Raw genomic sequence first — 26,693 nt, forward strand, 5'->3', positions numbered from 1 at the left:
GTAATAGCGAAATTGAACTACTGCAATGCACTCTTTAAAGGGATAGCATTAAATGAGATCAAACGTCTCCAAATTATTCAAAACGTCTCTATTAAACTTATAACTAACTCTAGAAAGTTTGATCATGTTACTCCTCTTTTAATAAAAGCACATTGGCTCCCAGTCACTCATCGAATAACTTATAAACTCTGTCTACTCACCTTCAAGGCTTTACTCAATAAAACTCCAGCTTTTATCTATAAATTATTAATCCCATACAATCCGACTAGAACATTAAGGTCCAATGAGCAAAATTTACTAACCATTCCTTCACTCAAGATCATTAATACAAGACGGCAATTCATTTTTTCAGTAACTGCGCCACAGATTTGGAACGTCCTCCCAATCTATCTACGAAATGAGCATGATCTGGGAAAATTTAAAAGTAATTTAAAAACATTTCTTTTTAAAGATGCATTTGGCATTTGATTTATTAATTTTTAAACTGTTGTTTTAAATCTTAAATTTTACTGTTACATACCTTCCCAATGTTTTTTTTCCTTTGTTTGTTCTACTTTTCTATCATGAATTGTATTTCACTTCCCCTTTTTACCTTTTGTTACGAATATGTTGAACTATTTCTAATATTATGTTATTATTCAAGTTTGATTTGTATTATATGTTTAATCTTTTTTAAAGTTTGTATTGTATTGTTTCCCTCTGAATGTATTTTAAATTGTACATCGCTTTGAATTATGATTAAGCGATTAATCAAAAAATCATTAAACTTGAAACTTGTTACCCAGTTTATTAGCCTCCCTAATTTCTAATATTTTAGCATCTGTCTATTCATCCTGGTGAGGCGGACAGTAGTACACGCCTATCATTATCCTTTTCCCCCTGACACATGGAGTTTCTACCAAGTGTGTTTCTGTTCCTGTAGAATTTTCAGCCCTCCTTAACATATAATGCTACGCCTCCCCCAATTCTATCCACCTTATCACTACCCTATACAGTGGTACCTTGGATTACGAGCATAATCCGTTCCAGGAGCATGCTCGTAATCCAAAATGCTCGTATATCAAAGCAAGTTTCCCCTTAGGAAGTAAGGAAAACTTGCTTTGATATGTTCCCACCCCCCACCTTCCCTCCCCACGAGAACCGGCATTGCTCCCCCCGAAGGCCCCCCTCGCGAACCGGCACCCTCCACCCCGCGATCTGGCACCCCCTGCCGCGACCTGAGATCCCCCAACCCACCCAAACCCTCTTCTTACTTCCAGTGTAGCCTCCGCATCGGCATCGGCACCAGCACCAGCATGTCCTGTGCCCGAAAATCTGCTTCCTGTGCCGGTCCTTGAGCATGCACGCATGCTCAAGGCCTGAGAGTTCACGTTGAGTGCACATGCTCAAGGCCCGGCACAGGAAGCAGATTTTCGGGCACAGGACATGCTGGTGCCGGTGCCGATGTGGAGGCTACACTGGAAGTAAGAAGAGGGTTCGGGTGGGTTGGGGGATCTCAGGTTGCGGCGGGGGGTGCCGTATTGCGGGGGGGCGGTGCTCGTACAGAGAGGCAAGCTCGGTTTACGAGGCACCAAGTTTGCGAATGTTTTGCTCGTCTTGCAAAACACTCGCATACCAGTGCACTCGTAAACCGAGGTACCACTGTATCTTGTACCTCTCTAAGCTGTAGTTAGTGCCCACAAGCAATGCGTACGGCTGAGGCACCTCTAAATAAAAATTGGGGCAGTGAGGGAATGGGGGGAGGGACTCCTCAGCCCAAGTATGACAACTCCGAGGTTTAACAGGCCCCCTATGGGACCCAAGCTCAGTCCAGACAAGAAAAGGCCAAAAAGGTCCTTGCCTATCTTTTTCAATAGTCCTTAACTACAGCCAAGAAAAGAAAACAGAACTGCTGAAGACTTTAAACAGATGGATTCTAAGAGGGACTGCAAAGTAGAGAGTTGCGCGGGGACAGAAATCCCACCCGCCCCCGCCAAAGTCCCACCCGTCCCCATCAGGACTCCCACCCATCCCAGCGAGGAATCCCTCCGTCCCCGCGAAGAATCCCATCCGTCCCCGCCCGTCCCTATAAACTACAGAAATAGTTATTTCATGTAATTATGCTATTGAATTAAAGGTTCTGGTAGAAACCCATTTAAAAATAAGCAAAAGACTTTATTAATTTGGAAATATTAATTGGGTAGAATACATACTTTGTAAACTGGTTTCTACCAGAGCCTCTAATGTTTATAAATTTTTATCAACACAACTAATATACTACTTTATCCTGAAGCAAAAAAATAAAAATAAAAATTTTTCCTACCTTTGTTGCCTGATTTCTGCTTTCCTCATGTTCTCATTCAATTCCTTCCATCCACTGTCTCTCTTCTCTCTGCGTCTTCCATTTGCTCTGTTACTGTGCCTTTCCCTTTCTCCCCCCTCCCAAATTGGTCTGGCACCCATCTTCTTCCCTCCGCTCCCCCCATAGTCTGGCATCTCTGTCTTCTTCCCAGCTAGCGTCTTCTCCCCACTCTCTCTTCCCCATTTCCTTTCAGCATCCTTCTCCCCCCCATCTTCCCCATGTCCTATCAGCATCCTTCTCCCCCCTCTGTCTTCTACATGTGCTTTCAGTGTCCTTCTCCCCCCGTCTTCCCCATGTCCTTTCAGCGTCCTTCTCCCCCTCTGTCTTCCCCATATCCTTTCAGCGTCCTTCTCCCCCGTCTTCCCCATGTCCTTTCAGCGTCCTTCTTCCCCCTCTGTCTTCCCATGTCCTTTCAGCGTCCTTCTCCCCCCTCTGTCTTCCCCATGTCCTTTCAGCGTCCTTCTCCACCCCTCCCATCTTCCCCATGTGCTTTCAGTGTCCTTCTCCACCCCTTTGTCTTCCCCAGTGCTTTCAGAGTCCTTCTCCCCCCTCAGTTTTACCCATTTCGCTTAAGCGTCTTTTCTTCTCTACTCCACCTTTCCTCCCTTTCTCCCTCCCTGCCCCTTACCTTTGTGGCGCTTCCCCACCCGACCTCCATGTCTCTGAGCACTGGTTTCAGTATAAGTTGATATAAGTTTTCAGAGAAATTATTGACTATATAGGAGTGATTTTGTATTGGATTTGCCATAGTGTCTTTTAATCACTCACATAATATCAAGCCTTGAATTTGTGGCCCCCCCACATTTTTCTATTTATCCTAGGAATAAGGATTGGATTTTCCCAAGTCTTCTCAAGCCATCTTTTGTTTTACGAAATTATCTAAACCTTTTTTAAACCCTGCCAAGGTAACTGATTTCACCACATTCTCTGGCAATGATTCCAGAGTTTAATGGTGATCACATGGAATTTTTTAATTGATCATGTGCTAATGGTAAGAGCTATAAATGAAATTAATAGTAAATAGGGATTTTTTTTTTCACGGCTGCAGCCAAAATGATCTTAGCGCATAGGAAAGAACCGCATAAGGGCGCACTGTCTAATTCTTACCACTGCTTTCTAAACAGACTCAAAACAGAACAGGCCCAGTCGGACAAACCTCCCTGCCCTGTAGCTGTGAATCTAAATTACCTTTTTACAGCAGCTGGAGTATTGAAGCTGCTGTAAGAAGGTAATTTAGATTCGCGGCTACAGGGCAGGGAGGTTTGTCGGCCAGGCCTGTTGTCGGTCGGTCGGGGAAGCGCCAAAAGGGTAAGGGGACCTGACCGGCTGTGCACACTCCCCCCTCCATGGCTGCACCAGGGGCGGACCTCCCCCCTCCTCTTTGGTACGCCATTGCTTTCTCCCTACCTGCCCTGCCGCACACAGCCGACCGGAAGTCTTCCCGATGTCAGCGCTGACGTCGGAGGAAGGGAGGCCTTTGCTTAAGCCCTCCCTCCGACGTCAGCGCTGACATCAGGAAGACTTCCGTTTGGCTGTGTGCTGCGGAAGGGCAAGTAAGGAGAAGGAGACTAGCCTCGCGGCTCAAGTGCCATCCAACCCCGCAGGAACCCCGCGACCCTCGTAGGCGTCCCCACGGGATCCCCCTGACCCTAGGGGGCGTCCCCACGGGATCCCCGTGATCCAAAGGGGGAACCCGCGGGATTCCCATCGTCCCTGATCCCGTGCAGCTCTCTACTGCAAAGCCCATTTGTACTGCTGATATATAGAATTCAGTGTGTTCTCAGTCTCCACCTGCTGGTAGAGAAGCGTAAACTCATCCATCTATGCCGATCTGGAGGGACGCTAAAGAATAATGACATTACCCATCGAACCCCCAATAAAGATATTTACAACTAAATATTCAAGTGCGCTTATTAACCGCGTAAGCAGAAGGTCAATGCGGTTTACAAAAGATTATAAAAGTAAGCATATTACATAAAATAAGATGGTTAGTCAGTCAGTCAAGTGCTTAGGAAAAAAGATAGATCTTCAATTGTCTTCTAAAATGTCTGTGAGCAGTAATGTTCGAAATTCTTTGTCATGAAGAGCTGCCTGAGATGCCAAAGTATGATTAAGAAATTTCTTACTCCTACAACCCTGGACAGATGGAAAATTAAACAAAGGATGAGTTTTTCATACTGTGTCTGTATGAAGCCAAAGAAAATCTGTTGACCAGATAAAAAGGAGCCATACCATAAACAGCCTTATAACAGAAACAGCCTAACTTGAACAACACCCGAGCTTCCATAGGCAACCAATGCAATTCACAATATTTCATCAGGCCATAAATCATTCTGTATTAGTATAAGTCTTGCTAATTCTTTCTTAGTGACTGTCAGACAGATAATATTACAGTAATCGAGAAGACTTAGTAATAACGATTGAACCAATAGTCTGAAAGCAATAAATTTGAAATAAGATTTAATTGTTTGTAATTTCCATAAGGTGAAATGACATTTACGTACTATAGCATCTATCTGAGCTTTCATTGTAAGATGCTGGTCCAGAATAACTCCTAAAATTTTAATCGTTGGATGAATTATATAAGGAGTTGATGGAAGGTTCAAAAGGGATTTTAGTACAGGTCGCCACAAAAAACTTTGTTTTGCCAGAGTTAAATTTGAGTTTAAATTTCTGCATCCAAGAATCCATCTGTTTTATTACAATTTCAACTTTAGTGGTAATCTGAGATAAAACTGAAGTAAAAGGTATGACAATAGTGATGCCATCAGCATAACTAAACAGTCACTCAAGCACGAACCCAGTGATGAAAGGTAAAAGTGGAGATCCCTGGGGAACACCACATGGGTTTATAAAAAAAGGATCTGCCAATATCTCATAAAGATAAAGAATTTAAATGTAAGACAAAACTGCACCACTTAGAAGAGCATACCTGAAAGAATGAAATTTAAACCAATCAATATTGGCATGCCATATATTTTATTTATTTATTCAATTTTCTATACCGTTCTCCCAGGTGAGCTCAGAAAGGTTTACATGAATTTATTCAGTTACTCAAGCACTTTCCCCTGTCTTGTCTTGTAGGCTCACAATCTATCTAATGCACCTAGGGCAATGGGGGGATTAAGTGACTTGTCCAGGGTCAGAAGGAGCAGAGTGGATTTGAACCCACAATCCCAGGGTACCGAGGCTGTAGTTCTAACTACTGTGCCACACTCTCATTTAATAGCAATTATTTTGTTCACAGCTCTCTCTCTCCAGTTCCTCAAACCTTTACCCTCAATGTCCTTCCCTTTCAGCCCTGATTGTCATGAATTAGGTGCATTACCTGTAATGAATAGACTCTGTTGGTGTGCCCTTGCAATGTATGGATGCAGGTTTCTGTCTCAGGGTCCCAGACTTTCACAGTGTAGTCATACGCTCCACTGACCACCTTTTTCCCATCATACTGCACACAGCGCACTGCAGCCACATGACCCATGAGGACATGGAGGCACTGTCCTGTCTCAATATCCCAGAGCCGAAGTGTGGCATCCCGGGAACCACTCACAACTCTGCATGAAAAGAATGGGAAAGGACTAATCAAAAAAAAAAAAGAACTCAGAGAAGACAACCATCACAGCAAGAGCCACCAATTCTACCGTTTTAATAACTCCACCCCCCAGCTTGCATATTGTATGCAAAGGTTTAGGGATCATCTGAAAGAGGCAGTAGCACTGGGTAAAAAATTAAACATAATCTCTTTCTACAAATTATATTTTGACAGATCCAAAGTACAAAACAGGTACTGCAGGAAGAGAGTGTGTGACATGGGAGAAGAGGCGCTGGGAGTGGGGGGTGGGGAGAGCACAGCAAGGTGGAAAGAGAAAGCAGAGTATTTAACCAATGAGTTTTGTCACAGGGCTCATTACTCTCACCACTATTATTTAAGTTGTAGCCAGATTTATGGACAGTTGGTGAATCTCATTTCATTTTATCGCAGAAATGGGAGAAAATCAAGTGAATGTTTCAATGGACGTGAATGGTAAATTGGATAGTTTGCACAAGTGATCAGATGCTCGTGATTTAGTGCTGAATATTAAGTGTGGCTTTCAGGGTCTAAAACCCCCACCAGAGTTTGTTTCTAAAATTCAAAGAGTTTCGTTGCCTCTTGTGGAGGAAGTCAAGACCTTAGGTTTCTGTTAAGAACTGTTTCTTCCAAATGAATTGATTAGGCAACCAAGTTCGTTTCTTTCCAAATGAAATTTGATCACGCTTGTTCATTCATTGGCTACAAGTCATTTGAACGATTAAACATGATTGTGATTGATTTGCACTTATTATCCACTGCAGTCAGAATTTCTTTAAAATTACATTCTCGAGTTTTTAAAGCTTTGTTTGTGTTTGAAGGACCGAGTCTATTTGTCAGATACTCTCTCTCAGTCATTACATTCTTCTCAACTTCCATCTTTGCATTTTGTTAAGACTACTATTAGGAACAGGACTTTCTGATATGCTGCTGCTTTTCACTGGAATTCATCACCAGATGAATTTTGTAAGAAATTTAGCTCGGAAAGCTTTGAAAACATGGCTATTTCAAAAGTATTATGGGCTTATTGTTATATTATACTATAACTGTGTTATTATTAGGTTTCAGAGTAATGGGATTTCGTTTTAGCTGTTTATTTTAATTATGTTGCTAAGATTATGATGTTTAATTTTTTGTATTAATGAATGCCAGTATAACTGTAAATCAATCATTTTATTGTAAACCACTAGAACACATCTGTAAGTAGGTAAATCAGTCTATACCATGAGAATGATACTCTTGCAACAAATTCTGTACAAAAGGAGAAAGTAGGTCCTTACCTGCTAATTTTCTTTCTTTTAGTTCCTCCAGACAAGCACAGAAATGACTGAGATACTAACTTTTGGCTTCAGTACAAGAAGGTTGTGCAGTTCTTATTACAACCAGTCTTAATGACTAGCCAAGAAGAAAACAACTAGGCTGAAACAACCTCCAATTCCACACTCATAAGAACATAAGAATTGCCGCTGCTCCTTGAACTCCCTGAACAACCAATTCCTGCAGAAAAACCTGTACAAGCGGAGTCTGTGCCGGTCTGGAGGGACTAAAAGAAAGAAAATTAGCAGGTAAGAACCTAATTTCTCCTTCTTTAGCATCCCTCCAGACCGTCACAGAAATGGATGGGAATGTACCAAAGCAGTACCTAACATGGGTGGGACCCCTGAAGGGTTGCCACAAGAGCATGCTCACCAAACACCGCATCCTGACACATCTGAACATTCAAACGGTAGTGCCGAACAAAGGAATGGAGAGAAGACGAAACCGCAGCTTTACAGATATCCACTGGAAGTACAAAGTACAAGAGAAGATTCAGGCCAAGAAGCTGCTTGACTCCGAGTGGGAAGAGCTCTGAGAAATTCCGAACAGGGTTCTTTTGGAGAAGATATGCCAAAGCAATAGCCTCCTTGATCCAACGTGCAATGGTAGCCTTGGAAGAATCGTCCCCCTTTTCGAGGACCCGCTAAGAGGACAAAAAGATGATCCGATTTACAGAATCTCCTGGGTCCACTGAATATAAGAGCAAAGGACCCAACTTGTGCAACTGCCTCTGCTCCAACGAGCCCTCCCGATTACCCAAGACCGGGAGGACAACGGACTGGTTAACATGAAACTGTGAGACCATCTTTGAAAGAAAGGAGGAAACTGTCCGCAGCTCAACCCTAGAGAACTCCAGGAAGGGCGACCTACACGAAAAAGATTGCAGTTCTGAAATGTGTCTCGCAGAAATAATGGCCACCAAGAAATCCGCCTTAAGAGTATAGGCATCAAGAGGCTCAAACGGAGGACAAATGAGCATGGAGAGAACTAGTTTGAGATCCTAGGTAGGAACTGATGGTCGAACCGGTGGCTGGAGCAATTTTGCAGCTCTCAAGAACCAAATCACATCCGGAGAGGAGGCCAAATGCTTACCATGCAAGAGACCATGAAAAGAAGACAAAGCGGCAATCTGCACCCGGGAGGACCAGGCTAAGCCTCGCTCCAGACTATCATGCAGAAACTCCAGAATGTGAGGCAAAGCAGATCGAACTGGAATCACAAAACATGCAGAACACCACTCCTCAAAAAGATGCCAATCATGGACATAAACATCCCTTCTTCCTTAGGCGAGCCCTTTCAAAAGCCAAGCCGTAAGACAAAAAGGACCCAGATCGAATATTGGACTAGGACCCTGAGTCAGAAGATTGGGCGAGAGCGGCAGCGGGCGAGGATCTGCCACTAGCAGATGAACCAGCTTCGCATACCAGGGGCACCTGGGCCAGTCTGGAGCCACAAGAAGAACAACTCTGCCCAGCAGAGGCCACGGAGGAAAGACAAAGCAGACCAGCCAGTGGCCAAGCCTGCACCAGCGCATCCAGGCCCTGCAATCCCTGCGCCAACTGAAGAACTAAACTAAACCTTAAGCTTATATACCACATGTTCTCTATAAAGATAGAGCTCTGCACAGTTTACGATAAATTTAAAGAAAGGGAAATATAATAAGAAGTAGTGATTATATAAAGAGCAGTGAAATTTACATTTTTGAGAATAGCCAAGTTTTCAGATATTTTTGAAATAATTGAAAAGAGCCCAAGTTACGCAGCTGGACAGGAAAATTATTCCAAAGCTCAGTAATTTTCAAGTACAGAGATTTCCCTAATTTTCAAATATAGATAGTTTAAGCTTTTGTATAGATCTGGTAATATCGGGTCTCGCAGAATTCCAAGATAGAGGAATTAAAGGAGGAGAGTGCCATGCAAAATCTTAAATGTTAGGCAGGCACATTTAAAGTAAACTCTAGAGATTACTGGGAGCCAGTGAAGTTTTAACAAAAGCGGGGAAACATGATCAAATTTGCTTTTTGCAAAGATCAACCTAGCCACAGTACTCTGGATCTGTTGAAGTCTTTTCTTGGTTAGACTTAAACAGACCGAATTACAATAATCCAACCTCGAAAGAATGATTAATTGTACAAGGACAGCAAAGTGTTGTTGGTGGAAAAAGGATCTCACTTTCCTCAGCATATGGAGACTAAAGAAACTTTTTTTTTTTTTTTTAACCAGAGAATTAAGATGGCCATTAAATGAAAATGTTGAGTCTATAATGACACCCAAAACTTTACTTGAGAATTCAATCTGCAGTGAAGATCCAAAAGGCACTTTGACGTTTGCACTTGAGGCCATTAGGTCCAAGATCAGACGACCCCAGGACTGAATAATCAACTCAAAGGCTTCTAGCCCGAGATACTACTCGCCGGGATCCAGTGCATGATGATTGAGAAAATCCACCTGGCACTGTGGGAAGCCGAGATATCCCGACGATGAGCCTCTGCCCATTCCATGAGCAGAGGTCTCCAGCACTATCAGATGACTTTTGGTGCCCCCCTGATGATTGACATAGGCCACCGCTGTGGCATAGTCTGAGAGAACTTGAACTAACTTGCCCCCCGGCATGGACTTGAATTCCACCAATGCTAGCCGAATGGCTCAGATCTCCAGAATACTGATTGACCAGGACACCTCCACCGTTGACCAGCAGCCCTGAGCCAAGTGACCGAGACATTGAGCTCCCCAACCGAGGAGACTGGCGTCCATGAGAAGCACTGTCCATGGGGCCAATTGAGACTCACTCCCTGAATCAGACGAAGACTGGAGCCACCACTGGAGCCCTGAAGCAGGACAGGAAAGTCCAGATCATGAATCTGTGATGACCACCGCCGAAGAAGCACATACTGAAGAAGACACATGTGAGCCCAAACCCACCGGACCACTTCTAAGGAGGCACCATAAACCCCCAAGACCTGCAGAACATCGGAAATCCATCAGAGAGCGAATCTGCATTTGGGTCATGCATTTGGGCTGCAAAACCCCGAGGGAACAGTAGTAATAATAATAATAACTTTATTCTTATATACCACCAGACCATAAAGGCTAAAAAAATTGCAGCTATACTCTCTCGAAGAACATAGGGAGAGGGGAGACATGATTGAGACGTTTAAGTATATCACTGGTCGTATTGAGGTAGAAGATGATATATTCTTTCTTAGAGGACCCTCGGCTACAAGAGGGCACCCACTGAAAATAAAGGGCGGGAAGTTTCATGGCGACACCAGGAAGTACTTCTTCACCGAAAGAGTGTTTGACAATTGGAATGAGCTTCCAGCACAGGTGATCGAGGCCAGTAGCATGCCAGATTTTAAGAACAGATGGGATGCTCATGTCGAATCTCTATGAGGGAATGGGACATCAGAGTGCGATCTCTCAAAGGGTAGCTAGGAGGGTGGGTGGGTCAATAGAGTGGGCAGACTTGATGGGCCTTGGCCCTTTTCTGCCGTCACTTTTCTATGTTTCTATGTTCTAGGCGGTTCACAACAAAGTAAAGCTGGACACTCAGCGAATATGTACAAATCATAAAAGATACATTAGTTTTTTACAAGTCATAAGAAATACATAGTTATAATTAAAAAACAATAGAAAGCTTAAGGTATGAATTTGTCAAATAGCTGTGTCTTTACTGATTTTCTAAAAGAATAAGATGAGACATCTGGCATAATTTTACTAAACCAGTCATTCATTTTGGCTGCCTGAAAAGAGAGGGTTCTCTCAAGAAATCTCTTAAAACGATATGTAAAGAGGTGAACTCTATGTGTAGGCTTGTTGGAGTAGTTCAAGGAGAAATGGGAAACAAGGTACCCTGGAGACATGCCAAAGATTGATTTAATTTCTTTATAATGTCACTGGGGTACTAATAGTTAAATACTAGTGGAAGTCAGAAAAATATTAGAGTTCAAACAAAAGAACTGTCTTCTCATTCAAATTGGTAACCAAACTTCAGGATTGCAACCGTCACATTTGAAAGTCACTCAGAGGTATAGAGTTCTTCAAGAAGAGAGTTGCGCCCTCTAGTGATGAACCAAAGTATACTTTTCAGTCGTTGCAACCTTATTAGTGCTGGTTACGCTCCAAGTTTGATTACAAAAATAAATAAATAAATGTCTTTACAGTCTTTCAAACACTTGTATGAAAATACTTTGTTTTTTCTTATCTTTACAAATCTTTTCAAATGAACATCGCTCTGTGAGAAAATTGAGAGCAGCTTGATAATTCAGTTTATAACAGGTTCGGGGTCTCTACGTGGCCCCGTTTCGATTCCTTCTTCAGGAGACCCTATTATATGTAAACTGAAAAACCTTTTCAATGCTGATAGAATGCTTCAAGTTTGCGATGTGGTAACATCTGAAATATAGAATGTATATAAACAGCCGGGTATGAGAGTAGAAATTTCACTATGGCAAAAATTCTAAATTAATTATAAAGCTACTGTAGGAAGCGAGGCACAACAATACATACCGTCAAAAGAACGCTGTCGGTGCTGAGAATTTAAACTGTCAGAGAAAACATAGCATCAGCTGTCCGGTTTAAAAGAGTACAGGGGGAGGAGTTTATTACACGTCAGAATTAGAATTAGAACTGACGTGATTCCTAGAATGTTGGTGGATAAGTACATAGAGTGGTGAGTTACTGTTTAGCATTAAAAAATACAGGGAAGATTTTAAATGTTATTGTAAAGATAGTGAAATATGACTGCGTGTAGCCTAAAAGCCTTGTTCATAGGAAAGCGATCCATTCCATATCACTATTTAGGCCATGAGGTTGCAGTGTATTTAAAGTGAAAATCCACTTTTGTTCTTGTCTCCAAAGTGTATGGGCCACATCTCCTCCTCTGATTAAATTAATGACATTGAGCACTGAAAATTTGAGATCTGTGATCGCATGTTGGTGTAGTAACCAGTGCTGGACTAGGGGAGCCTCTTTTACTTCAGAGCAAATTCTACTAATATGTTCTCCAATCCTGATTTTGATGCAACGAGTGGTATAAAAGATGGCACGGGCATTGAATCACATACACTACTTGTCTGGACTCACAATCTATGGCAGAGGTTTTAATTTTGCTAAGACAGCTATTGTGTATGGACATGTGTTTTAAGGTGACACTGTATTGGCACATTTTACAGTGTCCGCATGGAACATGTTGCCCTGCCATTTGTTCTACTGGATGTTTTACAAAATGGGATTGTACCAACTGTTGTTTGAGATTACGTTGTTTGGAGAACGCAAGCGGGGTATTTGGTGGAATGTCTTGTGGTATTGCATAATACCCCAGTGTTTCTTAATGATCCTTTTAATGTCAAATGCTCTGACTGAGTACGGGAGGACACATACTAAAGTGTCCTCATCTTCTTTAGAGGTGGGATTTAACAATAAAGATCTATTCGCATACAGTCCTCTTTTATATGCTTTTTTGATAACTGATGTTGGATACCCTCTTTTTATGAATCGCATTTTCATGTCATTAGCCTTGCAGATATACTCTTGAACTGTGGTACAGAGTCTTCTGAGTCGTAAAAACTGTCCTACGGGAATATTATTTCTTAAATGTTTAGGGTGAAAACTGCTGTATTCCAATAAGTTATTTCTGTCCGTGGGTTTACGAAAGATGGTAGTAGAAAAACTACCTTGATGTAAACAAATCTGTATATCTAAGAATGATAACTGTCTCATATTAGTACTCATGGTGAATTGTAAATTGCTGTCACAGGAATTTAACCACTCTAGAAAAGTTTGAAATTCAATAGGTGTACCTATCCATACTGCAAAGATATCATCGATGTACCTTTTCCAGAGTAAAAAATTATTCCAATATCTGGATGTGTATAAAAAAGTTTTTTCGAATTTGGAAACATACAAACATGCCACAGATGGAGCCATCTTAGCCCCCATAGCCGTACCTTTGATTTGTTTATAATATTGCATGTCAAACTGAAAATAGTTCATACTTAATGCAATATATGCTAATTGTAATAACAAATTACATTACATTACATTACATTAGGGATTTCTATTCCGCCATTACCTTGCGGTTCAAGGCGGATTACAAAAGGTTAATTTAAAAAGAACAGAGTTACAATGATTAGCTAGAGAGGTAGATTGTAGATTTTATAAACATTTTGCGGGTTGTTGAGGGTGAGGTGGTTTGTAAGAGAGTTAATAGGTGGTCATAGTGGAGATTCTTTTGTTATAATTAGTGTAGTAATGGGTAGATCAAATGTCAGTTTTAGAGTTACTAAGAGGTCGTGGTGTTATTGTTGTTTCAGGAATTTCTTGAAAAGTGTGGTTTTTATTTCTTTTCTGAACGTCCTATAGTCTGGGGTGGTCATCAGAAGGTTGGAGATCTGGTTGTCCAGCCTTGCGGCTTGAGTGGCTAGGAGGCCGTCGTGTAGTTTTGTTCTTTTTACTTCCTTGATTGGGGGGAGTATGAATGGGGAGTGCGTTTTTCTGTGTCTGGTGGTGGGTGCTTGGATGAGGCGATTGTTCAAATATGATGGGCTGTCTCCGTGTAGGGTTTTAAATAGTATGCAGTAGAATTTGAATTGGATTCTTTCTTGGATTGGAAGCCAATGTGAGTTGATGAAGGCTTCAGTGATGTGGTCATGTTTTTTCAATGAGTATATGAGTCTCAGAGCTGTATTTTGGATTGTTTGGAGTTGTCTTATCGTAGTTGCAGGGCAAGGGAGGAAGAGGATGTTACAGTAGTCCAATATACCTAGTATTAGGGATTGTACTATAAGTTGGAATTGTGTTCTTTCAAAGAATTTTCGGACTTGTCTCAGATTTCTCATGATTGCAAATGATTTCTGAATTGTTTTATTTATTTGCGGTTGCATAGTGCAGCATCTGTCTATGGTCATTCCAAGTAGTTTTATAGTGGTTTGGATGGGATATTTGATTGTGTTTATATCTAAGTTGGTTGTGGTTTGGACCTTGTCATTTTCGAGGAGGATGAATTTGGTTTTTTCTTGGTTGAGTTTAAGTTTGTGATTTTTCATCCAGGTTGTGACTGTTTCAAGTGTTTGGTGAAGTTTGTCTGTCATGGTAGGTTTAGAATGATCGTATGGGATGAGGATGGTGATGTCATCAGCATAGCTATAGGTGGTTATGTCCAGATTGTCCAGATGCGTTCCTAGGGAAGCAGTGTAGAGATTGAAGAGGGTAGGGGATAGTGGAGATCCTTGTGGTACGCCGCAGGGGTTTGACCAGGATTCTGACTTTTCTTTGTTTGATTTTACACTGTAGGTTCTGAGTTTTAGGAATCCTTCAAACCAAGAGTAAACTTTATCTGAGATGCCTATTGCGTCTAAGATCTGTAGAAGGATGCTGTGGTCCACTAAGTCGAATGCTGCAGTTAGGTCCAGTTGTATGAGAAGCATTTTTTTCCCTGTACTAAGTTGTTGTCTGACGGTATCCATAAGGGAGCCTAGTAGTGTCTCTGTACTGAAGTTTGTTCTGAAGCCTGATTGCATGGGGTGGAGTAGGTTGTGGTCATCTATGTAATCGGTGAGGAGTTTGGCTACTAGGCCTTCTATAATTTTGACATATAGCGGGATTGAGGCTATAGGTCTAAAGTTAGATGGGAGGTTTTGTGGTGCTTTTGGGTCTTTTTGGATTGGGGTGATGACGATTTCGCTGAGGTCAGCAGGGAATGTGCCTTCTGTGAGCGTGAGTTGAATCCATTGTAGAATTTTGGTGCGGAATTTTACACTAGAGGTGGTAAGAAGATATGAGGGGCAATGGTTGAGGTCACAGGAGGCATGGCTGTATTTTTTATAGAGTTTGTTGAATTCTGACCATTGTATGTTGGGGAATTGAGTCCAAATTCTGTCTGCTGCGGTTGCCTCTTTTCCTGTCGGGTGGATTGTGATTGGGTTTTGATGGGATGGGTTAATTATGAGAGTGGCTCTGGTGTTGGTAATTTTGTTCTTGAAGTGTTCTGCTAAGAGGGTGGGTGATGGAGGAGGGGTGTTCGTGGTGGTGGTGTATGGTTTGGTGTCTGTTAATTCTTTCAGGATTTGGAATATTTTTTTGGAATCTTGGGTTTCCGTGCCTATGAGATTAGTATAGTAGCTTTTTCTTTTATCCCTTAGTAGAATTTTGTATTGTTTGTTGATTTTTTTCCAGTCGGTTTTTGTTTGATCTTGGTTCTTTTTTCTCCATTTTCTTTCTAATCTTCTACACTGTCTTTTGAGTTGGAGTAATTCATTATCAAACCATTGGTCTGATTTCCTGCTGGTTCTGGTTTTGGTTTGTAGGGGGGCCAGATCATCAAGGATGTTGGTGGACACGTTTTTCCAGTGGAGGATGAAGTCTTTTGGGTCGCAGTCTTGGATAGTTTCGTCTACATTTGACCAAAAAATGGTTGGGTCGATATGTTTGCGTGTGGTATATGTGGTTTTTTTTGATTGAGGTGTGTGTTTGGTCTTGGTCCAATTGATGTTGAAGTTGTATGTGTAGTGGTCTGACCATAGGGATGGGGACCATCCCTATGTTGAGATAAATCCAATGCTGATAATTCCTCTTTAATAATTTCCATTGCAGCATTTTGTGGGATGTTAGTATATAATGCTGATATGTCTAACGTAATAAGGATGGCGTATGCAGGTACATCATGATATTGTTCTAAAATATTAATCATGTTAGTGGAGTCACGAACATAAGATGGAGCTAAAGGAACTCTATCTTTTAAATACATATCGATAATGGTAGATAAAGGTTCTAAGATGGAGCCTATTCCAGAGACAATGGGTCTTCCTGGAGGATTGTGGAGAGATTTATGAATTTTAGGGACAAAATAAATTACAGGGATTCTAGGGTGTTTGCATGAAAGAAACTGAAATTCTTTATCTGTAATGGTCCCTGCTTCTACGGCGTATACTAGAAGTGTGGAAATGGCATCTCGTATGTGTGGGGTAGGATCTTCTTGTAAAGGAATATAAGAATTTAGATCTGATAATTGACGTAAGGCTTCTGCTACGTATTGATCAGAGTCCATAAGTACTATTCCTCCCCCTTTGTCTGCAGGGCGGATAATAATGTTATGATCAGACATGAGGGATTGTAAAGCAAGATGCTGAGACTTAGTTAAATTGTGGCGTATTTTAAGTAAATTTTGTTCCAAAATGTTAATATCTTTTAATACTAAATTCTCAAAAGTTTGTATATGAGAATCCACTGTTCCTGGAAGGTAGATTTAGTTCTTAATACATTGTCAGTAGTAGATGACAATGTTTCAGTTGACTCATCTAGATGAAAAAAATGTTTGAGTTTGCATTTTCTGATAAATTTAAACATGGATACTCTGGTGTCAAAAGATTGATATGGTTAGTTGGCACAAATGATAACCCTTTGTTTAGTACAGATAGTTCTGCCGTGGTTAACTTTCTATGTGACAGATTAAATACATTGGATGTTAAGGTGGAACCCTGTTGTATTTTGTTCTGGTTGGTCTGCGTGGGTTTGGTAATGATCCCCCCTGAAAATGGACCGACTGAGTTTGTTTGGGGCCAGAAGTGGATGTTTTGTCGTCATCTGAGGAATCGGAGGATGTGTGTGTATATGTAGATCGTTTTTTGTTTTTATTACTACTAGATTTGTCCATCCACGGATAGACAAAACCTTTTGTGTAATCAAGTTCATCACGTCTTAGTTTTTTGATTTTGTTCTTACGTAAATCTTCTCTAAATGCAGTAATTTTAAGATTGAGTTCTGTTAATTTTTGGTTATAGTCATCTATAGTGTCTAGAGATTTTAAACTTTCCTTAGCTTGATCTAACTCAATATTATATGTCTGTAATTCTGTTTTTGTTGTTTCTATTACTAGTAACATTAAATCCAGAGAACATTTATTAAGCACTGCATTCCACTTGTCCAAAAAATTAGGATTATCCAAAAACAGTCTGGACGTCAGAGAAAGGGCAGGACCGCCTGAAGAGGAAGCAACGCAGCACAGGGCTCTGAGAAGGGGCAGGACCGCCGGCAGAGGAAGCAGCTGGGCTGGCATCCGGAAACAAGGTAGACAGCTTCTCCATGGGGGAGGGAGGGAGGCTGTGGGGATGCGAGCGGTCCTTCGGGGTGGGAGTGCGAGCGCTCCTTCCGGGTGATGAATCGGGCGTCGGGGGGGGGGGGGAAACAATGTAAAAAATTTTTTTGTATAACGCGCAAGGGTATGTGCGGTTTGTAAAAACCACGTATAACGCGCGCATTATATGCGAAAAAATACGGTAATTTAAATGGTCCTTTTTCTTAGATATTTTTGGGCCAGAAACCCAGAGCCCTGCCCAGTAGTGTGCTTAGATTTTATCTACTGGAGTCTCCATCAAAGCTCACTCCGGTCCATCTTAACCATGTCAGCCATGGTTAAGCCTCCCTGGCTCGTCCTCAACTGAATGTCCATATATGGGACACAGACCATGCAAGCCTGCCCTGTACTGGCCTTAATGCCTTCAATGTATACCCATTATTTTCTCTGTGTTCATCCCGTGCTTATTTTCTTTTCCACCCCCTCCCTCGGGAGCGCATTCCATGCATCAACCACCCTCTCTGTAAAGAAGAATTTCCTAACATTACTCTTGTGTCTACCATCCCTTAATCTCAACTTATGCCCTCTGGTTTTACTATTTTCCTTTCTCTAGAATAGATTTTGTTCTATATTAATACCTTTCAAGTATTTGAACGTCTGAATCATATCTCCCTTGTCCCTCCTTTCCTCTAGGGCAGGGGTAGGCAGTTCCGGTCCTCGAGAGCAGGAGCCAGGTCAGGTTTCAGGATATCCACAATGAATATGTATGAGATGGATTTGCATGCACTACCTCCTTGAGATGCAAATCTATCTCATGCATTTTTATTGTGGATATCCTGAAAACCCGACCTGGCTCCGGCTCTTGAGGACCGGAATTGCCTACCCCTGCTCTAGGGTATACATATTCAGGGCTTCCAGTCTCTCTTCATACGTATTCTGGTGCAAACCTCCTACCATTTTCATCTCCTTCCTCTGGACCGCTTCAAGTCGTCTTATGTCCTTTGCCAGATAAGGTCTCCAAAATTGAACGCAATATTCCAAGTGAGGCCTCACCATCGACCTGTACAGGGGCATCAAAACCTTCTTTCTCCTACTGGTCATGTCTCTCTCTATACAGCCTAGCACCCCTTCTGGCAATAGCCACCTCCTTGTCACACTGTTTCTTTGCCTTTAGATCTTCAGACACTATCATCCCAAGGCCCTCTCCTCATCAGGGCATATCAGCCTCTCACCTCCCAGCATATATGGCTCCTTCCAATTTCTAATTCCCAAATGCATTTCTCTGCACTTCCTTGCATTGAATTTTAGTTGCCAGATATTAAGACTATTTCTCTAAATTTTGCAGATCCTTTTTCATGTTTTCCACTCCCTCCTCGGTGTCTACTCTGTTACAAATCTTGGTATAATCTGCAAAAAGGCAAACTTTTCCTTCTAACCCTTCGACAATGTCGCTCACAAACTTATTGAACAGGATCGGTCACAGCACCGATCTCTGAGGGCCTCCACTAATGACATTTCTCTCCTCCGAGCGAAGTCCATTAACCATCATCCTCTGGCATCTCCCATCAATCAGATTTACCTTTAGTAAAACCATGTTGCTTCAGATCCTGTAACATTTGATTCTATGAGTTTCACTGTCCTTTCTTTCAGCAACGCTTCCATTATTTTTCCAATAACCAAAATGAGACTTACTGATCTGTAGTTTCCCCGTTTCATCTCTGCGACCACTTTTGTGAATAAGGACCTCATCCACTCTTCTCCAATCCCCTGGAACCACTCCCATCTCCAAAGATTTGTTGAACAAACCTTTAATTGGACCCACCAGAACCTCTATGAGCTCCCTCAATATCATGGATCCCGTCTGGTCCCATTGCTTTGTCCACCTTCAATTTTTCAAGTTGATCATAAACACTTTCTTCCGTGAACGGCACGGTATCTACTCCATTCTCATGTGTAACTTTGCCAGACAATCTTGGTCCGTCTCCAGGATCTTCTTTCCTGAACACAGAAGAATTTGTTTAACATGTTTGCTTTTTCCTCATCACTTTCCACATATCGATACATATCTTTTTGTCTCGCAATTCCATTTTTCATCTTCTTCCTTTCACTAATATATGTGAAAAAATGTTTGTCTCCCTCTTTTGCATTTCTAGCCATTTCTCTCTTGACTTCTTTCAGTTTCACCTGGTAGTCCTTTCTGTACTCCTCTTCTTAGACATTTTTATATTTCACGAACGCCAGCTGTTTTGCCTTTATTTTCTCTGTCACAAGTTTACAGAACCATTTGTTTCCTTTTCCTCTTGTTTTTATTTTCCTCATATAAAGGTTAGTAGCCATTTTTATTGCACTTTTCAGCTTAGACCACTGTTTTTCCTCTTCTCTTATGTCCTCCCATCCTAACAGCTCTTTCTTCCCAATCAAAATGGCTTCCGGAAAAATCATTCTAAAGAACACACACTCATAGGTTTAACCACATCAGTACAATATTTCCTAGACCAGCATAAATCAGTTATCCTCATCTCTTTAGATTTATCAGCTGCGTTTGATACAGTAGATCACCAACTTCCTGCTTTGAAGGCTTGCAGCGGCAGGTATCTCTGATCAAGTTCTCCAGTGGTTTACCTCTTATTTCACAAATCACACTGCTGTTTCCTTTAATAATGCCACATCTTTTCCCATTCAAAATAGTTTCGGTATCCCGCAAAGATCTATACTGTCCCCCTTACTCTTTAATATCTACCTGGCTCCTTTATTACCTTTTGCCAATCTCTTGGTCTTACTACTTACGCTTATGCAGATGATATCCAGATCATCTACCCTATCGATGTCTCCAGTTCCGATGACATTTGTCTTTTCAATTCTCAACTGGATAAAATTAGTCATTGGCGCCACGAAAATATGCTGTCACTCAGCATATCAAAATCCAAATGTCTTCTCTTTCCTTGGAAAGAAAACATACAGCTTAGTTATCCCATTACAATAAACGATATCTCTATTACTTCTGTATCTGCCACAAGTCATTGTTGTAGTAAAGAACTGCTTCATTAGTCTAAGAATGATTCAGTCTCTTGCGAACTTTCTGGACCCTCAATCTCTCAACATTCTAATACACTTCCTTATCATATCTAAGTTAGATTACTGCAATGCACTGTATAAGGGTATCTGCCAAAAAGGCATCCGTCAACTACAATTGATACAAAATACTGCCATAAAAGTAATTACAAACAGGAAAAATGCTCACTGGCTTTCAATTCCACATCATATCATATATAAAATAGCTAGTCTCTCTTTTAAGTCTCAAAACATCAAGAAAACGGCCTTTATTCACAAACTTCTTATTCCTCAAGAACCTACTAGACTCCTAAGATCTTCCTCCCTTTATATACCGAGTCATCATTCAAGGAAAGCTCTACTCGGTTTACAATAATTAAGTTATCGAATAAAAAACCAGAAAAGAATAAGACTAAGTTTGGTAAAGTTAATTTTCAAAGTGTTTAGCAAATAAAGTAGTTTTTAAGGATTTGCAAAAAGGTTGAAGTGAGCCAGAACTTCTTAAAACAAATGGAAGGTCATTTCACAGTTGAGATGGCTTAAAAATCAGAGAGTGACTAAAAAACTTAACTCCCTTAATCCCTATTCACACACACATTTTTAAAATTTGTTAAAAGTCAAAGAAAAGAATAACTGTATATTAAAATTAGCCCACTTAATCCCAGATAGTCACTGTTGGGGCATGTGGGGCTCCTGGCATTGAATATGCAGGTATGATCACTGTCCTGGAAATTAACGAGGCACCAAGTAATATTCAAACTGGTGTCTGGTTAACTCACCACAGCTATCCTAACTTTATGTGGTCACATAGCCAGTCAGCAGACTCACCAGCTGAGTTTCCACTCACCTTCACTTTGCCCCTGGACCACCCACAAAGTAGCCAGTTTCAGCAGCTGAATCTCCCCACAATGGCTTTAAGCCTCTCCTGGCTGTTCAAATCATTCTGAATACCAACCTTCTTTTTTGAAAAATGTTACTCTTGATTTTAACTTTTTGTGCAATAATTTAAGTATATGTGCTCCCTTTAATGTAGCGTTTCTCTTGTTGTAATCCGCTCTGAATCTGAACTGAAAAGCAGCAGAATATAAGATTACTGATTAGATTAGATTCGGTTCAGTGTCTTATGAGCAATATTTATGAAAGGTTCATGTTTATTCATCTCTATTTTGCTTTTACCTAAGTGTATTATTATCAACATTGCTGAGCAATTAAAAAAAAAACCAAAAAAAAAAACTCATCACAAAATCAACCCGTCTACATGAACTCCTAGGAAGATTCACCTTTGTTCCAAATCTTCTCACTGTGGGTTGGTGGAGTCCCAAAACTTTAGAAATGGCTTCATAACCATTTCCAGGCTGATTTACATCAATAAATTTGTTTTCTCATCAATTCTGAAATATTTTTTGTTTGTGACATAGTGCTCTTGTAGTGACAAATTCACTTTCATGATAAGGTTCAATATATATCCCCCCCCCTCCACCGCGGCCAGTGCTATAAACGCTAGCATGGTTTTGTAAAAGGGGGGATGGTGAGATTTAAGACTGAACCAGGCTAGCTGCAACCAAGCCTGGCTGTGTTTAGCTGAATTTTTTTAGCAATTAAATTTGGTAAGTTGGTCAGTTATTTTCCACACAGTTGACACGGGTTTGGTAATTTTACTTTATTTATTTATGTATATTTACTCAGGTTCCCTTTGTCTAATACAATACACTCCCCCCTCCACATTTGCAGGTTTAGGATTTGCAAATTTGGTTATTCACCACTCCGCCTGTCGGACCTCTCCACACCTTCAAGCCTGGTGGTCTAGTGGTGAAGCAAGGCTGGAGCAATCTTCCAATGCTTCTGCCCCTTGGGGAACTCAAAGAAGCCATTTTTGTTCACAGCTCTGCACAAGCTGCTGCCTCACTTCACCACTAGGTTTTTTAAAAGTAAGATGTGAAGTGGTCTGGGAGGCAGGAGGGAGGCAAGGGTGGTTCAGAGTCAGCCCTAAGTTATTCACAAATTTTTGTTATTTGCAAGTGGCCTCTAACCCCTGCAACTACGGGAAGGGGGGGAAGAATATTCCATTTTGTTTATAAAGCAGAAACTATTCAGTGTGATAATTTCAATAAAGAAAATTGAGTAGAGGGAAGGGGACTTATTTTTGTTGCCTCGAGTACTCACTTAAGATAAGCTCTTTTGAGTAGGGTCTGAGCAGTGAGAGGCTTTTGGCTTTATAGAGTGTCCTGCAATATTTTGTCCATTGGATGTCAAATAAAGGGTATGAGATTCGCTTGTGTTATTCAGATGAACTGGTGCTCTTCACAGAAGTGATATCAGCACCCTTGCTCTACTGTGGCTGTCAATCAGGAAGCTTCCTGTCACTTCCTACTTCCAGTATGCCTTCCTGTGTACTTCATTGGCCCACACATTGCATACGTGCTCTTGTGAGAGGCACAAATTGCTGTTCCCAATCCCTGTGGAGCTGTACACTTTGCTGTTTTGCCTCCTGCATACCTGTTCCCATGGAGATGCATGCAGCGAACAGTGGATGTATGACCGTACAGCGTATGGATACATTCTCCAGAGTCAGCGTTCCAAACCTTCAATGTTCTGTCTGTAGAACCACTCACAACAATGTTCTCTCTCATCTGAGACGACCAGACACCACCTGTGTGGCCAACAAGAGTCTGCACACACTGCCAAAGGAAGAACAAAAGTGTGAGTTACGTGAAGAGCAGAGAGAGAGCTTTCCCCTATGTCAGAAAATATATAACGCCACATTTCGTACCTATGCAACAACTTGCCCTACCAGAACAGCACCAACATCCCTTCTTCACGGTTAGGGAAGATTACTGAAAAGGTGAACTACAAGGCTAGTTTGAAAAGTTTTCATGAGATGGTACCACAGTCCATTACATCATCGATGCAGTCAATGAGTATTTTGCAGAGTCTGACAAAACCTATTTTTCCTACAATACGAAAAAAACTTAAAACTCGCTGGACTAAGTGAATAGCCTTATATTGTTGAAGGAGAAATCAGGTTCTTACCTGCTAATTTTCTTTCTTTTAGTCCCTTCAGACCGGCACAGTAACTCATGGGTTATGGTGCCTCAACCAGTAGGTGGAGACTGAGAACACATTGACTTTTGGCAGTAATACAAGTGGGCTGAGCAGTCCCAAATACAATCAGTCTAATGAATAGCCAAGCAGAACTAAGAAACAAATAACCAGCAACTTCACTCCCAGAAGGAGAATAGCAACAGAGAGAAATACTGTTGGATATTGATTAGAATAAGAACCTTCAAAAACGTCCCCACAGCTCGCCAGGCGAACCAAATGCCGCTGTTCTTTTAATCTCCCCTGACAACTCAGACAAAAAGACACCACAGAAAAAAAACCGTACTCTTTGCGCAATACTCCAAATAAAAAACGACAGGGTGGGGTCTATACTGGCCTGGAGGGACTAAAAGAAAGAAAATTAGCAGGTAACAACCTAATTTCTCCTTCTTTATTCTCCCTCCAGACCGACACAGCAACTGATGGGACATATCAAATCATGGGTGGGACCCCCGAAGGGCTACCATAAGAACACGCTCACTGAACACCGTATCCTAATGCGCCTGAACGTCCACACGGTATGTCACACAAAGGAATGGGGAGAAGACCAAACCACAGTTTTACAGATATCCACCATAGGTTCAAGAGAAGACTCAGCCCAAGAAGCTGCCTGACACCCCCGAGAGGAACGAGCTTTGAGAAATTCCAGAACAGGTTTCTTTTGAAGAAGGAAAGTCAAAGCGATAGGCTCCTTGATCTATTGCGCAATGGTAGCCTTAGAAGCATCGTCCTCCTTAGGAGGACCCGCTAAGAGGACAAAAAGATGATCCGATTTCTGGAACTTCTGGGTCCACTGAACATAAGAGCGAAGAACTCTACTGACATCCAACTTGTGCTGTCTCTGCTCCAAAGAGCCCTCCCGACTACCCAAGACCGGGAGGATCACGGACTGGTTGACATGAAAAGGTGAAACCATCCTCGGCAGAAAAGAGGAAACCAGCTGCAGCACAACCCACTCCCTAGTGAACTCCAGGAAAGGAGGCCTACACGAAAAGGCCTGCAGATCTGAAATGTGTCTCGCAGAAGTTATGGCCACCAGGAAGACCGCCTTAAGAGTAAGGTCCTTCAATATGAAGGAGCCAGTAGGCTCAAAAAGGAGGGGGCACATGCATGGAAAGAACCAGATTGAGTTCCCAGGCTGGAACCGAATGCCACACTGGAGGACGGAGCAATTTTCCCGCCCTCAAAAAACAAATCAAGTTTATTTAAATTTTAATATACCGACCATTGACGTGCATCTGGCCGGTTTACAAAGCTAAAAATATTAAAATAAATTTTAGAAGGGGGTAGGAGGAGAAAATGTGAACATTAAATAGACAAACGCCGACTATGTAATAAGTCAAGTTTAATAAAATTTTGATAAAAATCGCAATTTCATGGTTCAAAGCGATGTAAAATAAAATAAGTGGATAACAGGTAGAATAATTACAAACATAGACAAGGACTAACATGACTGATTAGATACAAAAGGATAAGGGGAGAATTACCATTGTGATAGGAAAGAGACAGTTAAAGGTTAACAAAGAAGGACATGGAAAAGAAATTTAGAAATTTTAACCATTGATGGTGTCTTTAAATAAAAAGGTTTTTAGTAAACCTTTGAATTTGTCTAATGACTTTTCTTCCCTCAGTTGTTTTGGGAGTGAGTTCCAAGTAGAGAATGACACAGTGAAGAAAACTCGTGGAAAGCCGCGGGGGGGCCGTGGTTTACCAACAACTATGGAGACGCTAAAGCCTGAGTCACCACAGGCACGGAGACAAAACTTTTTACTGCCTGCGGGAACGATGACAAGTCTCATCGAAAGCACCTCCTCACTGCTTACCGCTTTTTACTGTGTCATCGACTCACTGTGGGTGACCCTTCTAAATTCCAGCGACCATATTGTCCTCGTCAATGTCATGCCATCTTTGTGTTCACTTCAGTTCTGCCTTTGCCTTGACTCCTCCCCCTAAAGCTCCCAATTGGGTCTTCTCTCTTCTCTTCCACCCAAGCTATGATCCAATCGCTACTGCCACACACATTTTAAAACCCGTGTGGTAGACGCTGTGCAGCAGTAGCAAATCGCGGAGCTGGACTGGAAAACGAGATGCTGCTGCCACATACTGTGGGGGAATCATTGGCATCGAGAGTGAGTACTGAGCGAGTCAGAGCCCAGCGGAGCAGGATTGGAAAACGAGGTATTGGCTGTGCACTGTGGGGGAATCGTTGCCGTTGAGAGTGCTGGGTGTACTGCGAGGGAGTGAGTCCTGTTAATGTAGTAGTCTCCACTAGTGCTGCCCGATTCACGAATCAAATCGATTCACCAATTCATTTCGGGTGAATCAATTAAAAAAATAAAAAATAAAATCAGCCTCCGGATTCACTGTCTGACCCTCCCCCCTCGCCCCCTAAAGCAGGATCGGCAGTGCTGCCTCTTGCTGGCTGGCGCTGCGCTCCTGCTTTAGAGGGCGAGGGGGGAGGGTCAGTCGGGAAGTGCTGCAGTGTCCGGCTTCCCCCCGGCCTCTGGCGCCTCCTTTTACTTGATAGCAGCAGAGAGCAGCCTGCAGAAAGGATCACGGGTACTTTAGTGATCCTTGCAGGTTGCCATAGGCCTCCGGAGCTGTTGTTCCTGTGCCGTGATCCTGCCTCTAACGTCCGAGGAGGGGCGGGACCGCGGCAGAAGGATGACAGCTCCTGAGGTCTATGGCAACCTGCAAGGATCGCTAAAGTACCCGCAATCCTTTCTCCAGGCTGCTCTCTGCTGCAATCAGGTAAAAGGAGGCGCGCGGGAGGCCAGAGGGGGAGATACAGGCCTTCATGGGAGGTGCAGTCCTTTGAGGGGGGGAGGTGGAGTACTTCGGGGGGGGGGGGACAGGCCTTCAGGGGAGGGGGTCCTGGTGTAGAAGTACACAGAGGGAGGGAGGGAAGGGGGTTAAAAGATACGTGCATATGCTGGACTTTGGGGGGAAGAAATAATGGGTCTAAAAACAGAGGAGCGAGAGAGATGGTGGATAATGGGATTTAGGGATGGAAGGAACAGAGAGGGAGAGAAGTTGGATACAAGGGATGGTGTAGAGGGGGGATAGAGATACTGGATAGGAGGGTAGTTGGGAACAGAAAGGGAGAGAAGGTGGGCCCTGGGGTGGTGGGGAAGGAGTGAGAGAAGGTGGACCCTGGGGTGGTGGGGAAAGAGTGAGAGATGCTGGATGAAAGGGTAGTTGAGAAAAGATGGATCTATGGATGGAGACGAAAAAAAGGATCTGTGG

The 26,693-nt window shown here is 42.2% G+C and overlaps 1 protein-coding gene across 4 annotated transcripts in view; it reads right to left on the reverse strand.

Annotated features, from left to right (window-relative positions):
* LOC117362998 (F-box/WD repeat-containing protein 7-like) overlaps positions 1 to 26,693 on the reverse strand; it is a 113,385-nt gene that overhangs the window by 17,952 nt on the left and 68,740 nt on the right. For all 4 annotated transcript variants that reach the window (XM_033950118.1, XM_033950117.1, XM_033950116.1 and 1 more), the window contains exons 10-11: positions 22,845 to 23,026; positions 5,670 to 5,895 (exon numbers count right to left, since the gene is read on the reverse strand). In XM_033950118.1, the coding sequence (XP_033806009.1) occupies positions 5,670 to 5,895; positions 22,845 to 23,026 (408 nt within the window). The remainder of the gene's footprint in view (positions 1 to 5,669; positions 5,896 to 22,844; positions 23,027 to 26,693) is intronic.

Source organism: Geotrypetes seraphini, chromosome 6, assembly GCF_902459505.1.
Source record: "Geotrypetes seraphini chromosome 6, aGeoSer1.1, whole genome shotgun sequence".
NCBI classification, from domain to species: domain Eukaryota; kingdom Metazoa; phylum Chordata; class Amphibia; order Gymnophiona; family Dermophiidae; genus Geotrypetes; species Geotrypetes seraphini.